Source organism: Canis aureus, chromosome 11 (assembly GCF_053574225.1).
Source record: "Canis aureus isolate CA01 chromosome 11, VMU_Caureus_v.1.0, whole genome shotgun sequence".
NCBI lineage: Eukaryota > Metazoa > Chordata > Mammalia > Carnivora > Canidae > Canis > Canis aureus.
In genome coordinates, this window is record NC_135621.1 from 25,189,281 (window position 1) to 25,202,927 (window position 13,647).

General features: G+C 51.1%; 1 protein-coding gene across 10 annotated transcripts in view; it reads left to right on the forward strand.

The window, feature by feature from the left end:
- The window catches only part of TTLL1 (TTL family tubulin polyglutamylase complex subunit L1), a 46,733-nt gene that overhangs the window by 4,910 nt on the left and 28,176 nt on the right, over nucleotides 1-13,647 (forward strand). For 3 of the 10 annotated variants that reach the window (XM_077914214.1, XM_077914215.1, XM_077914213.1), the window contains exons 1-5: nucleotides 2,007-2,046; nucleotides 4,617-4,733; nucleotides 10,308-10,516; nucleotides 11,228-11,408; nucleotides 12,931-13,065. In XM_077914214.1, the coding sequence (XP_077770340.1) occupies nucleotides 2,027-2,046; nucleotides 4,617-4,733; nucleotides 10,308-10,516; nucleotides 11,228-11,408; nucleotides 12,931-13,065 (662 nt within the window). In that variant the 5' untranslated portion in view covers nucleotides 2,007-2,026. Of the gene's footprint in view, nucleotides 1-1,992; nucleotides 2,069-2,382; nucleotides 2,452-2,816; nucleotides 2,984-4,616; nucleotides 4,734-10,307; nucleotides 10,517-11,227; nucleotides 11,409-12,930; nucleotides 13,066-13,647 lie in introns of those variants that run through there. The other 7 variants (XM_077914216.1, XM_077914217.1, XM_077914220.1 and 4 more) reach the window with 7 other exon arrangements.

The window sequence follows — 13,647 nt, forward strand, 5'->3', positions numbered from 1 at the left end:
TTATCATGGGGGAGACTGAGGCCCCAAGAAAACTTGCGAGTACCCATAGACAGGAAAGCACTGGAGATGGACTGAGTCTCCAAGCTTCAGGTGCAGAGGAACTGCAGTCCCTCTGGCTCTTCTTCTTCTTCTTTTTTTTTAAAAGATGTTATTTATTTATTCATGGTAGACAAAGAGAGAGAGGCAGAGACACAGGCAGAAGGAGAAGCAGGCTCCCTGTGGGGAGCCCGATACAGGACTTGATCCTAGGACCCTGGGATCACAACCTTAGTCAAAGGCAGATGCTCAACCACTGAGCCACCCAGCTGCCCTCCTCTGGCTCTTCTGAGGCTGCCTTGTCATTGGTGCTCAGTAGTGGTCATCATGCTGGTTTGGTGCATTTCTGGAAAGAGGTCCTGTGTCCCTTTAGGGGACAGGTGGCCTTAGTTCATTTCTTTCCTTTTTTTTTTTTTTTTTTTAAGAGTTTTTATTTATTTATTCATGAGAGACAGAGAGGCAGAGACACAGGCAGAGGGAGAAGCAGGCTCCCTGCGGGGAGCCCGATGTGGGACTTGATCCCGGGTCTCCAGGATCACACCCTGGGCTGAAGGCGGTGCTAAACCGCTGAGCCACCTGGGCTGCCCCGTTTTCTTCTTTTTTAACCATGAGTAACTGTTTTGTCCTTTTGTTCACTACTTTATTGTGCTCTGTCTCCCTCACATATATTTAAAACTCTCTATAGGTTCTTTTTCTTCTGGTATCTAGGAAGGTTGTGTCTTGTATTAGTTTCCAAGGGCTGTACTATCAGATGCCATGAAGTGAGTAGCTCAGTAAGGCCAGAAGTCTGAAATCAAGGTGTTGGTGGAGCCGAGCTGTCTTTGAAGAATCTAGGGAGGATTCCTTGCCCCTTCCAGCTTTTGGTGGACCCAGACTTTTCTTGGCTCATGGCAGCATAGCTCTGATCTCTGCCTTCATGTTCACGTGACCATCTGTCCTGTGTGTCTGTTGTACCTGTGTCATTACATGGCATTCTCTGTCTGTGGATGTCTCTGTCCAGGTTTCCTCTTCTTTCTTCTTTTTTTTTTTTTTTTTTTTTTAAGTAACATGCACACCCAATGTGGGGCTTGAACTCATGACCCTGAGATCAAGAGTCACATGCTCTACCGACTGAGCCAGCCAGGCACCCCTCAACATATCTTTTTTGCGAATACAGTTCAACCCATAACATTTACAAGGAAGTGAGTCTTGTAAGCAAAGAGTTGAATCAAAGGACTGATCCTTGAGGATGTGTCTGTTTTCTCAGTTTCACAAGGAGTCGGCATTGACTCCCATGTGCCAGTGGGCTGGGTACTGGAGCTAATGGGGCTGGCCACGTGGACTGTGAGGGTTGTTGCAAATGCTCACACCTAAATCTAGAAGGAGTCAGTGCGATGAAAAGGAAGCAGGTGACAGAGTCCTCACCTTGCACACTCATGCAAGTAAAGCTTACTTGAGCATACTCAAAGTATGCAAAGAGCTAAAACGCAAGGTAGGAAGTTCTGTGTGCCAACAAAAATAGCAGGAGATGTATTATAACAGAAGCTTAAGTGGAGGGAAAAGGCGGGGAGAATGGCTCCCTGGGGTAGGTGGCCTTTGAACTGCATCTTTGTGATCTCGGAGCTGGATGAGAAGCGGTGGGGTGGGGAGAGGCCTGGGGTGGAGGGTGGACAGCCAGCAGGTGGAGAGCACGGTTGCGCATGCTCATGGAGCAGCAAGGAGGTGGGATGTTCCGCCGAAGCAGGGGGCATGTGAATGAAGAAGTGGCAGGGCAGCTCGGGAAGTCCAGCAGGACTTAAAGTGTGATAGAATCAGAAATATCTATCACAATAAGGAGAGCATCTTGTGGCATGCAGCTGTTCAGCAGAAGATGCCAGCCACTGAATACAGCAGCTCCTCACGGTTTTGCTGTGTCCACAGAACTGTCTCTTGGTCTTGTGCCGTGTACATTTTGTCTGTGTGTTAATTTTCTTTTAGGCACGAGGAGTCCCTGACGCTGAAGCGAACTTGGATGTTCCTGTTGGCTCTATGGTGGGTCCGTCCAGCCTGAGAGGTTGGTTTTCCTTAGTGCCCACTGTTCCACAGCAGAAGGAAAGGGCCGGGGGGAGGGTGGGGGTTGACCAGAATACCTCACCTCGGAGGCTCCATGTCCTCAGTAAAGTGAGGATGAGAATACCTGCCCTGTCTGCCTTATTGGTTTTGGGGATCATACCTGGGAAGCATTTTCTGACAGGTAAAGCACAGGGCACAGATAAGGCTCAGGCCCCCTTAGTACCCTGCTGGGTCACTGCAGGTGGGATTTCAGTGGGGGGTGGGGTGGGGGGGTGTCTGCCTGGGGGGTGGTTCTCCCTCAAAATTCCTGGTCTGCAGTTGGACTCTAGGGGGCAGAGTTGGAGCAGGATTGGGCAGGGATGTGGACGCGGAGGCTGAAGTCAGGTAGAGAACCGTAAACTCCCTAGGGCTCCGCCTGGGTTTTGACACCAGGTGGGGTTTGCTGGTGAGGGCTGCGGGGTAACAGCATGTGGGGATTCAGCTCCTGTGCGGCTTCTGCCATCATTTCTGTGCGGTGGCTGCTGACTTCCCATGTTAACAGCCTCATATTGTTATACCGCAGCTTCTCGCTTCTTTGCACAGGGGATTCTGTTTATTCCTTACCTTACCCATGGGCATGGACATCATCCAATGAGGGCCAGGTTCAGAGGAGGCAGCAGACTGTGTGAAAAGAGGTGGCCCTTCGGAGTAGAGTCACCCTGGGTTCAAATCAGGGCTCCCTGACTCCCGTCAGTCTGTTTCTTCTTCAGGCTCCTAACTTTTGAGGCTTAGCTTCCAAATCTGTAAAGTGGGGATGATGGCAGCAATAATACCAAATATTTCTTGCGTGCTTTCTACGTGCCAAGCACTGTTCTCAGTGTTCACTCGTCGGATCATCACTGTAACCTGGTGAGATGAGTAAATACTGTTGTTAAAGGTAAAGAAACAAGTTTAGAGAGGTTAAGTAACCTGCCCAGAGTCACACAGCTAGTGAGTGCTGGAATTGGGGCTCGACCTAGAGCCGTTCTCTACCACAGTTCCACCTCTGTGACACCGCCACTGCTGGGCAGGGTGAGGAGGCAGTGGGTTGATTTTGTGTGAAAGCTCACGGGAGTGCCTTCTCTTTTCCCTCTCCCAAGGCAAGGCAGACCTGGGTGCCCATCTTTTTTTTTTTTTTTTAAGATTTATTTATTCATGAAAGAGAGAGGCAGAGACACAGGCAGAGGGAGAAGCAGGCCTCCTGTAGGGAGCCCGATGCGGGACTCAATCCCGGGACCCCAGGATCACGCCCTGAGCTGAAGGCAGGTGCCCAGCCCCTGAGCATGCAGGGATCCTTGGGTGCCCATCTTTTAACAGACTTGGGGCCACAGTCAGTCAGTCTGAATGGAGCATGTACCACATGCCAGGTGCAGTGCTAGGCCCTGGGCCCAGAGCAGCAAAGAAGAGCCAGCCCCCTGCCCTCTAGCAGGGACAGGAGTGTAGGAGTGCCGAGCAGCTGTGTACCAGGTGGGGAGTCAGGGAGGCTTTGTGGAGGAGGTGACATTCACCTATGCTGGCAGATGAGTGGGCTTAGCCAGGCAGAGAGGGAGGGGAGTGCCTCAGGCACAGACACCAAGCACGTTCTAAGGCCCTGAGGTCGGGTATGGGCAGAGAAGTCCGGTGTGGTGAGAACACAGCAGGTGAAGGAGAAGCAGGTGAGGGCCAGGGGTTTGTGAATTTTTTTTTAAAGATTTTATTTATTTGAGAGCGAGCTTGTGCATGAGCTGGGGGGAGGGGAAGAGGGAGACGGAGAAGCAGTCTCCCTACTGAGCAGGGAGTCTGATTGGGGACTCGATCCCAGGACCCAGGGATCATGACCTGAGCTGAAGGCAGATGCTTCACTGCTTCACCAACTGAGCTACCCAGGCACCCTGGTCTGCGTATTTCAAGTGTCCTGGGGAACCAGAGAGGCTAGTAAATGGGAGTGTTGTGGTCAGATAAACACTTAAAGGTCACCTCACTTACAGAGAGTGAGTTGGAGCAGGGCAGGGGAGGAAGCAGGGAAGCAGCAGCCCTTGGTGGGGGAGGTGCTCCCATTGGGATAGGCTCCACCCACCCTTGGGAAGCCAGCTCCAGGGCCCCCTGGTCAGGACAGTCTTCCACAGCTACCCTGCACAGGCCCCCTCCTGTCTCTGCTTTTGCAGCCCCAGGTGCTGCCTCTGCCTCGTGGCTCCTGTCACCATTGCAATGCATGTCGGGTGGTGACCAGTTGCTGCCTGTCTCTGCCCCCCGCCCCTGTCCCAGTAGGCCAGGATCTCATAGTCTTGGTACAGCTGACATTTTGGCCTGGGTGACTTGCTATGGAGGGAGGGGGGATGGTGTCTGTGGGCAGCACCATGGCCTCTGGCCTCTACTCACTAGAAGTATTCCTGCCCCCAGTTGTGACAACAAAAGACAGGGCCCGATGTCCTCTCAGGGACAGAGTGGCCCCTGGCCAAGAACTGCTGCCCGGGCAAGTGGAGCGTAGGATGCACCAGGGGAAGTTTCTTGCTCTTGACATTTCAAAGCACTAACAGGTTGACCTCTTCCAGGATTATGGCAGGAAAAGTGAAATGGGTCACTGATATCGAGAAGTCAGTGCTGATAAATAACTTTGAAAAGAGAGGATGGGTCCAAGTGACAGAAAATGAAGATTGGAATTTTTACTGGTAAGTATTAAAAAGCAGGATCTGATTGTTTTTCTGAAGCCGACCTATCAATCTTGTGAATGCTGGTATCCCGGGTGCAGGCTGCATTCTCAGGGGACGCCTCCCGTTACACATCTTCCATTCCCAAGTCTCCTCCACCGCACACGACGAGAAAGCCCTTGGCTCGTACACATTGTGGGGTGTTCCCATGCTCCTGTTTATCAGCCTGGTGGCAGAAGTGCTGGGATGGTTCTGCACACAAGCCAGCATGGCTGAGACTGCAGGGCTCTGGGTGAGAAACCAGAGGCCCCCCTGCTTAGCATTCTCAGTGCCTTACTGCCAGGCGCTGGGGAAGGCACCTGTGGGGAAGGATCTGTGCCCTCTTCGCTTCTTCTCACATGGCAGAGGCTGCCAGTAGGACTGGTCCACAGCACTGAAAAGTGAATGACAGGAGGAATAAAAAAGAAAGCAGCGTTTGGCGCTGACACCCTGGTGGTGCTCCCTGCAACCGGAAACATGAGCATTGCCATAGACTCCTGCCCTTGTCCTGTCTGCCTTCACAAGGTGAGGTCCTGTGTCCTCCCCTGTGCAGGCCTGGTCTGCCCCTGCCTCAGGGCAGCCCCCACACTCTGGCAGGGTTGTATGCTGAAACAGAGCCATGAGAGCCTCCTCTGCTGGGGCCTCCCCATGCCTCTGCAGCTCCTGGGCCCAGAACATGGGGTGAATCTCCAAGGGAGGGGGAGTTGGTGGCTCTCTGGAGGCTTTTTTACTCTATGCACCTGCCCTCCCTGAGACCTGCTCCCCGCTGCTGCCTTGAGAGATGTTACTTGGCCTCCTTCTCGCCACTTCTTTCTCCCCCAGGCCCCAGAGCAGTTGGCACCTTTTCTCCTGTTGACCTACTAAAACATTCTTGCTTCTGCACCTTTGTCAATGGTGTGCTTTCTGTCCTCTCAGCCCATCTTTGAGAGGTGCGATGCATCCCGCGGTTAGATGTCCAGACCGCAAAGCCAGGTCATGCCTGGCCTTACACCCTGGCTCCCGCAGTGCTGTCTGTGTGGCCATTAGCAAAGGACTTGACCTTTCTTTGCAAATATGGTTGTTTGAAGTTTGAATGAGTCAGTAAAGCAAAGAGCTTGGCGTGTGATGGGTGCTGCATAAGCACGTGCTGTCTCCGTCCTTCATGCACCAGCTCACAAGCTGCCCACCCCAGAAGCCTCCTGTGCTTCCAGACGCTCAGCCTTTCTTTGGTGTCAGGCGGTGAGTGCTGTGTGCCATGATTTGTGATTTCCCTGCCTGTCCCCTCTTTTCATGTTACTGTGAGCCCCGTGACAGCGAGGACCTTGTCTGGCTTATGCCAGCATCCCAGAGCCTGGCCCTGGCTCAGATGCAGAGTAGGCTGGAATGCAGCTTTTGTCTTCAGCAATGATGGGAGGGATGACCCTTTCTTTGCTTGTGTAGCAGTTTAAGGTACCTGTGTTTTAAACCACAGCCTAATTTTCCTTGAGGAGCATGGAATGCAGGCAGAGAAAGCATTTTCAGAGAAATGCAGCACCCATGTGTGGCTTGGCATCACGTTTATATATTTCTCTAAGGTAGAATGAAGTAATACAGCCAGAGCCCTGCTTCCATGGGACTCTGGAAGAAAGGCTGAATACAAGTATTTTGTAGGGGTGCCTGGGTGGCTCAGTCAGTTAAACAGCTGCCTTTGGCTCAGGTTATGATCCCAGGGTCCTGGGGTCGAGCTGCCCCACTCCCTGCTTGTGCTCGCGTGCTCTCTCTCTCTCTTTCTCTCAAATAAATAAATAAAATATTGAAATGTCATTAGAGAAAAAGAGTGTTTTGTACTTACTGCTTTGTGTCCCATGGCTCCGTGCCATGGGTTTAGCCAATACTCAGTCCTTTTGGCTTCTCTGAGTGATTAATCAACGCTTGGGAGGGTGCAGAGCGCCTCCCTTCTTCGTGCCACATAAGAAGCATTTCAGAGCTAGCCTGAACAAGAGAGAGAGAGAGAGAGTGGGACTGTATAACTTTGGATATTAGCTCTCTTGAGAGCTGTTTTAAGCAGTGTCTTTAAGTAAGTCTTAAAAACTGATCAGCGTAAAATATTGGCGGCTAAATGTTAAATGGTTTGGGAAAGGTAACTGTTAACTGGGTAGATTATGGGATAGCCATTAAAATAACTGTGACAATTATAAAGCAGCTCAGAAAATTGTATAACAATAAGTGTGAAGAAAAACATACTATGAAACTGTTCTGATCACGGCTTGCATATGGGCAGGAAATAGGAGCAATGAGAAACGCGAAAGCCATGGCTGTGCTGGAGGGGGTGTATTAGTTTTTTATGGCCAGATTGATGGCGTGTGACAAACACCACGAAACTTAGGGCTTAAAGCAACTTCTTTGTTTTTGAGAGCATTTTTTTTTTTAAGATTTTATTTATTTATTCATGAGAGACCCAGAGAGAGGCAGAGACACAGGCAGAGGGAGAAGCAGGCTCCCTGTGGGGAGCCCAATCGGGACTCGATCCCAGGACCTCGGGATCATGACCTGAGCCAAAGGCAGACACTCAACCACTGAACCACCCAGGTGCCCTGAAACAACTGTTTCTACAGCACATGCATTTATAGGTTTGGCTAGGTGGTACTTTTGGTCCCGCAGGACTTAGCCGATCCTGCCTGGGCTCACTGGTGCATCGGCTGTCACCTGGGGGGGTCAGCTGGGGCTTGTCTGGTCTTGGATGCCCTCGGCTAGGACAACAGTGGCTTCTCCGCAAATCTTTCCCATCCCTCCAGCTGGCTAGCTGGGGCTTGTTCTTCTGTGGTGGCTGGGGTCCAGGAAGGCGGGTGGAAGCTCTGAAGGCCTTTCAGGGCTAGTCTCGAAGTGGCACAGCATCGCTTCTGCCACATTTTTGGCCAAAGCAAAGCCAAAGTGAGACATGTCTGGGCCTAGGCCTTAAGAACCTAGCAGCTTCCATTTCCTTTATGGGAACCTGTTACGGGAGCCACAACTGACGTGTGAGAAGCCTGACGACCCGGCGCTGTCTTGCCGGAGGAGCTTGTATAGGTGTCGTGTGCGCCAGTTGCAGCCACGTCTGGCCTTCCAGCCATGCCTGCCAAGGTGCCAGACATAGGAACAAACCCGTCTTGGACCCTCCAGATTAGATTAGCCACGGCCTGAATACCACTGAGTGATCTCAGTGGGTGCCACATGGAGCAGAAGCATGCTCAGCTGAGCCCTGCCCCAAATCTTGATCCACAAAACCATGATATGTGATGCAATGGTTGTTGTCCTGAGTTGCTAACACTGGGCAGTTTGCTCTGCAGTAATAGAGACCCAGAATATATGTTGTCACATACCTCAGGATGGTAGGAAACGAGCTCATTATTTTGAAAACCAATAAAGGGAAAGAATTAAGCATTTTGTTAGTCTCTCCTGTATGAACTATGTTTTGGGTGTTCAAGTTGATGATGAAAGAAAATTTCTCCTTGTGGAAATTTTCCTGCCAGTACTTGAAGGAGAAACGAAAGCATAGAAGACACCTGTTTGCCTCCCTTAATGACATAAGGGTCTAGGCCTGCCCGGTATGGGAGCCACTAACCACAGGGCTGATGAGCACGTAAGTGTGGCTGGTCTAAATGGAGATATGCCCCCAAATTGACCTGCAGCTCCTCAGGCCTTGCAGTCTGACTGCTGATTTATAGGCAGGATGTAGGTGGAGGGGTACCAGTGAGGCTACACTAAGTAAGGAACCTGGGAGGACCCCTAGGAGGACCCCCTGGAGGCCCTTGGAGGATGGGTGACCCAGGGTCTTCATTTTTTTTTTTTTAAGATTTTATTTATTTATTCATAGAGACACAGCTAGAGAGAGAGAGGCAGAGACACTGGCAGAGGGAGAAGCAGGCTCCATGCAGGGAGCCTGATGTGGGACTCAATCCGGGCTCTCCAGGATCACGCCCTGGGCTGCAGGCGGCGCTAAACCGCTGTGCCACCAGGACTCCCCGACCCAGGGTCTTCAACAGACATAGCATAGAAAAAAAGGAGGGAGAATATAAAGAACCATGGGAGAGAGGGCAACTCATCAGAAGGCCTGGCCCTTGTTTGTTTACAAGCTGTAAAAAATGTCAGACAACTTGGGAAATGTGAACACTGATTGACATCTGATGATACTCAGAAATTACTGCTTTTTATTAAGTTGTGCTAACGGTCTAAAGTAGGATATCGTATAATATAATAAAGAATCCTTAACTATTAGAGATTCTTACGGGAATCCTTTGGATGGAACGCTGTATCAGGAAATTGCTTCCAAATAAGCCAATGCTGTGAGGCATGGGTGGGGTCCAACCAAACACGTCTGGCTGCATGGCCATAGCCACTGAAGCCTGTAACGGGGCTCTCTTTCGTAATGGGCTTTTCTCTCTGCTTTTGTATATGGTGCAGCTATTCCATGATAAAAAGTTTTAAAACTCCCATTCTGGGAAGCCCTGGTGGCACAGCAGGCGCCGCCTGCAGCCTAGGGTGTGATCCTGGAGACCCGGGATCGAGTCCCACATTGGGCTCCCTGCATGGAGCCTGCTTCTCCTTCTGGCTGTATCTCTGCCTCTCTCTCTGTGTGTGTGTCTCATGAATAAATAAATAAAATATTTAAAAAAATAAATAAAAATAAAACTCCCATTCTTCTTCTTCTTCTTTTTTTAAAATATTTATTTACTTGAAAGACAACAAGAGAACACAAGTGGGGTGAGGGGCAGAGGGAGGAGCAGACTCCCTGCTGAGCAGAGAGCTGATGCAGATGTGGGGCTCTATCCCAGGACTCTGGGATCATGATCAGAGCTGAAGGCTGACCACCCAAGGGGCTCCTAAAACTCCCATTATTCTAATGACTGTAGAGTCAAAAGAAATCTTTGGGTGCTTGAGGCCCTCTGTAGGTTGGTGCCTGGGGTGGAGTGAGGCTGGGCCAGGAGCTAGAAGCCACAGACGGCCTGCCTCGCCTGTAGCTCCCTTGTGAGTGCCAGTCCCAGTCCTTCCTGCCCCCTCCCTGCTTCTCTGTGGGGCTAGGAGGGCAGAGGGGTGTGGCAGGGAGACTGGCTTTCTTAGAGGATTAGAAAGAATCCCTTTCTCTTTCAACCCTCTCATTACACTAGAGTATGGGGCCATCAGAGGTCTCTGCTAGAATATGAAGTACTGACCCAGGGCCCTTAAATCACTCTGTGATTCTTATTTAAAGTGGTCCCTGTCATTGACTTTGGGTGAAAATATTGCGTAAATGATTTTCCTGATTTCAGAGACTGGAGGAGGCTCTTTCATTAGCTTGTTATCTGCAATCAGTGGTATCATTAATCGATAAGGATTTATCAAGCATCTACTCTGCTGGGGAGTGAAGCCCTCCAGTGTACACTCAGAACGGCCAATGCCTCCAACAGTTCCGGTGACTGGACACTGTGCTGTGCCGCAGTGGGCCAGGGAGTCTCCTGGCCTGGGGGGCCGGGGGTGGGGGAACGGGTAAGCGTCTCTGGTCATGAGCTTTCACGGGAACTGCCACCATGTGGACCTGCTCTGAGCTCTACCCTGCATGCCTCTTCTATGCTTCTCTTTTAGGATGAGTGTGCAAACCATCCGAAACGTTTTTAGTGTTGAAACTGGCTATCGGCTCTCAGATGATCAAATAGTCAACCATTTTCCGAACCACTATGAACTGACCCGGAAGGATCTGATGGTGAAGAATATTAAAAGATATAGGAAGGAGCTGGAAAAGGAGGGGAGTCCTCTAGCAGAAAAAGACGAAAATGGGAAATACCTCTATCTGGGTTTGTGCCTTTCTTGCTGGCCCCACGTTTTTTTTGTTTTCTTTTTTCTGCCGCGCCCCCACCCCCAGCCCCATGTTTTAAATCAATCCCTAAATCCTCTAGCGAAACCAGGTACTGAGATGGTGACGAGCTTGTGCCAGCTGGGCTGGGCACTTCTTTCATTCCATGTGTCTCCAGAATGGGCCAGGCGGGGGCTCACGTTTGGATCTGAGTTTCTAGGAGCACCTTGGGCACATGGTGCATGTGCAGGAGAGCATCTTCAGTGCGCAGATGGGGAGAGTCACGTCCTGAGCTGCAGGCTGCATTTTATAAGGCGGCCGCATTACTGCATCTGGCAGTTCCAGGGAGAAGCTTGTCCCTCTTGCAGTCTGGTGGTAAAAGCTGGACTGCTGGGTGGGTTCAGAGTCCCTTTGTATACCTGGGAAAATTATATAGCCAATCTCTCTGGGCCTCAGGTTTGTCATCTGATAAATGGGAATGATAACAGGACCTTAGTCCACAGGGTGCTGTGGGGATTAAAGGTTTGCAAAGCACTTAGAAAACAGGTGATAGGTTTATCGGACAGGAATTGAATGGCAGAGGGGCTTATTCTCATGCTGGCTTGGGGCGGAGGGTTGTGAAGCAGCTCCAGAAAAGGCAGTGGCAGTGTTTTCCTGTCTGGCCACATTGGCTTGGCTCACCCACTGCTGTCTCCTCTATTTCACCTTTCAGACTTTGTTCCAGTCACCTACATGCTGCCCGCCGACTACAACCTGTTCGTGGAGGAGTTCAGGAAAAGCCCCTCCAGCACCTGGATCATGAAACCTTGTGGCAAAGCCCAGGGGAAGGGCATCTTTCTGATCAACAAGCTCTCACAGATCAAAAAGTGGTCCCGTGACAGCAAAACGTCTTCGTGAGTGCAGGGCCCGCCCATCCTGTGGGCTTCTCAGTTAGGAGTTCCAGGCCACCTGTCAGTCTTGGCCGGGAGCTAGGGGCCCTCGCTTGTTATTGTTTTTGTTTTTGTTTTTAAGATTTTATTTATTTATTCATGAGAGACATAGAGAGAGGCAGAGACACAGGCAGAGGGAGAAGCAGGCTCCATGCAGGGAGCCCAACGTGGGACTCAATCCCAGGTCTCCAGGATCACGCCCTGGGCCAAGGGCAGGCGCTAAACCACTGAGCCACCCAGGCTGCCCCAGATTTTATTTATTTATTCATGAGAGACACACAGAGAGAGAGAAAGAGAGGCAGAGACACAGGCAGAGGGAGAAGCAGGCTCCATGAAGGGAGCCCGGTATGAGACTAGATACGGGGACTCCATCCTGGGACTGCAGGATCACACCCTGGGCCAAAGGCAAGCGCTAAACCGCTGAGCCACCTAGGGATCCCCATCTTCTCCTCTCTTGCTTTTGTAGGCGTATGGCATTTGCCACATTGCGCCAGGGCAAGGTTCTGTGGTTGCAGTCCTGTGACTGATTGTAGGATCCCACCTGAGGCCAGTTGCAAAAGGAAGTGGTATATCAACCAGCATATGGTCCCAGGAGCAGGGACCCTTGCGAGCGGCTCTTTGTTTCTGAAAGTTACTGTGAGATCCACTCAGTCCTGGTATTTCTGAGGCAGTGAAGCACCTGCTTAAGATCTGGGCCCAGGGGGGGATCCCTGGGTGGCTCAGTGGTTTTGCACCTGCCTTCAGCCCAGGACATGATCCTGGAGACCTGGGATCGAGTCCCACATCAGGCTTCCTGCCTGGAGCCTGCTTCTCCTTCTGCCTGTGTCTCTGCCTCTCTCTTTGTGTGTCTTTCATGAATAGATAAAAAAAAAAAAAAAAAAAGATCTGGGCCCAGGGTATGTGTGTTCAAATCCCTGTCTATACTTGCTGAGTACATTTTGTTTCTGTAGACTCTTACATGCTTCATCTGGGTAAATGAGGGGCGCCAGTAGCACCTCATCGGGGCAAGATGGGGAGGGAACAGGTGAATCTGTGTGAAACGCACGGAGTGTGTGCGATCCATAGCAGGGATTGCTCTCGGCAGTCTCAGGTCAGGTCTCTGCCCAGGGTTTGAGGACTCCTTGGAACTGAGGTTAGATACCAGGCCAGGGGGTTTTGTCTGGGGCTCACCCTGCCTCTGAGGGCCCTGAACTGCTCAGAGATGTTGGAGTGTGATTCTCTCCTGGAGGGCTGGTGGCTCAGTCGGGGTTCCCAGGAGGGGCAGGGTCACCTTCTTGTGCAGAGCATTTAAGTCTGAGTGCACACTGCCGACCCCCTGGTGGGTTCCCAGGCACTGCTGGCACTGTCCTCTGGGGCAGGGGCACAGAGTGGATGCCACCAAGCTCCATTTTATCCCCCACACATCAGCCTCTCAATGAGAGGCAGAGAGCTGATTACCAACCTTGGGTCTTTGCCATCTAATTTTGACTTTCTCTGATGCGTTTAGGTTTGTGACTCAGTCTACTAAGGAAGCCTACGTGATCTCTCTCTACATTAACAACCCGTTGCTAATCGGTGGGAGGAAGTTTGACCTGCGCTTGTATGTTCTGGTGTCAACCTACCGCCCGCTGCGCTGTTACATGTAAGAACCACTGGAGTCTTGTCTCGTGCTTTGACACACCCAGAATAGACAGCTCTTCAGAGATGGAAAGTAGATTAGCGTTTGCCCAGCCCTGGCTCGGGGAGTGACTGCTAACCGTCACAGGGTTTCTCTGTGGTGACGAACCCAGGAGATGGAGTGCGGCGGTGGTCGCGCACCTCTGAGTAAGCCAAGAGCCCCTGAGCTGTACACTTTATGTGGAGGTTCTGCGGCATGTGGATTATGTGTCAGTATGCCTGTTCTAAAAAAAAGAAACATAAGTGAAAAAGCAGCTCTTTTAAAGGCTTAAAAACCAAAAATGGGTTTTAAGGGAACAAAGTGTTACATATATACATATATGTTTTTTAAGATTCTGTTTATTAGAGAGTGTACAAGCAGGGTGAGGGGTGGAGGGAGAGGGAAGCAGAACCCCACTGAGCAGGGAGCCTGACATGGGGCTGGATCCCAGGACCCTGAGACCATGACCTGAGCCGAAGGCAGACGCTTAACTGACTGAGCCTCCCAGGTGCCCCCCCGACAGAGTGTGTTATATTTTATTTGTGCTTCTCCTCAGAGTGTTGAAGT